At 39.2% G+C, this 1,428-nt stretch overlaps 1 protein-coding gene across 1 annotated transcript; it reads right to left on the reverse strand.

Annotated features, from left to right (window-relative positions):
- Positions 1 to 137: 137 nt before the first annotated feature.
- Positions 138 to 1,400, reverse strand: LOC121938423 (chitinase-3-like protein 2; the record flags this gene model as incomplete). The annotated part of the gene is made up of 5 exons (XM_042481667.1): positions 1,152 to 1,400; positions 937 to 1,060; positions 669 to 851; positions 407 to 523; positions 138 to 270 (listed from the first exon to the last, which is right to left on the reverse strand). Coding segments are annotated over exons 1-5 (559 nt in total), but the record flags the coding sequence as incomplete, so codon positions are not given.
- Positions 1,401 to 1,428: the final 28 nt, after the last annotated feature.

Consider the following 1,428-nt stretch of genomic DNA (forward strand, 5'->3'; position numbering starts at 1 on the left):
ATCACATTACCCTTTCTGTTAATGTTATAATTGCCAATACAATTCTATGCCAATGATGCTGATAGAGATGATCAGATATACTTTTAAAACCTCCACCCCATGACAGGATAGGATGGAAACAATTCAGATTGTGTTACCTGGAACCAGGAGAGTGTGCAGTTGGCTGATGAAGGGGTTGTTTCCCATGTTACAGAATTTTCCGCTAATGTCATCGAGGTCCAGAGACCAGACAACGGCTCCTCCAAAGTCATTAGTCTTTATGTAATTAGTCTGAGAGGACGGGAAAAAAATATCACTAGTTGAAATGATATTGATAAAATAACTGTTGTACTAAATGTTTGTACAACCAAGAATTTGTATAGGATTCCAGTAGCAATACTTAAGTTTGAATTAAACAGATGATTACCTTGGTATCAATGCTGTCTTCATTGTCAAATCCAACCCATTGATTTTCTGCAACCGCATATGGAACTTTCTGATCAACAATAAGCTGCGGTGTAATTCCCTCAAGGTAAAGGCAGATCTGAAAAGAAGGGTCCAATGTCACATTAAGATGAAATTTATTCCTAGAGACAGAATATTACACACCCAGAACAGTAAAAGCATTAGAGCAGCCTCTAATAAGGCTATTGATATAAATTAATTTTATTCATAGCCTGCAGTTTTACCTCATAAGAGGCCCAGAATCCTTCTTCACCGGTGTAGCAGCCTTCTTCACCGGGACCACTGGCTGGTGCTCCAACATCACTGGATGCAGAGGAGAGGTCAAAAGCTCGCCCATATGCTGCAATCCCCATGTTTAACTTTTGTGTGGGTACTCCCTGGTCCCTCCAGTACCGCATGGCAAAATCCTGTCATGTAGAAAAGTAAGGACTTAAAATGAGAAGATATCTCCAGAGATGTTAAAGGTCTTCGAATGTGAATCCCCATACTTACAGTGTTCAAGTAGGTTTGATTTCCAGTGTCCTGGGATCCCTGGAATAAGGGGCTGTGATGTCCTGTGACACTTTCCCAGGGGCCGTGAAAGTCAAATGTCAGCACATTGATGAAATCAAGGTACCTGATTAAATGCAGAAGACATCATATTCACCAAAACATGACAACAGCTAATTGTAATTATTATACTAAGAATTATATTAAATTTGTCTTACATGGCAATCTGTGCAACTTCGTAACTGGCATCGATGGTTGCTTTCTCAGCAGAGACACTAGCAGTGAGGATCAATCTGTCTCGATTAGTTGCTGTTCCCTCAGCTACAAAGGCCTCATTTAGCTCCTATAAAACACAGAAGTTTAAGTGTAAAATATATTTTCATCATTTGTCCATGTTATATGAATTCTTTATCTGCAACAAAAAAGATAGAACCTTTATTAATATGAATAAACCCCCAGTTTGATTATTTTTCTGAATTAACACCCCCCACCCCC

The sequence above is a fragment of the Plectropomus leopardus genome, unplaced genomic scaffold (assembly GCF_008729295.1).
Source record: "Plectropomus leopardus isolate mb unplaced genomic scaffold, YSFRI_Pleo_2.0 unplaced_scaffold29439, whole genome shotgun sequence".
NCBI lineage: Eukaryota > Metazoa > Chordata > Actinopteri > Perciformes > Serranidae > Plectropomus > Plectropomus leopardus.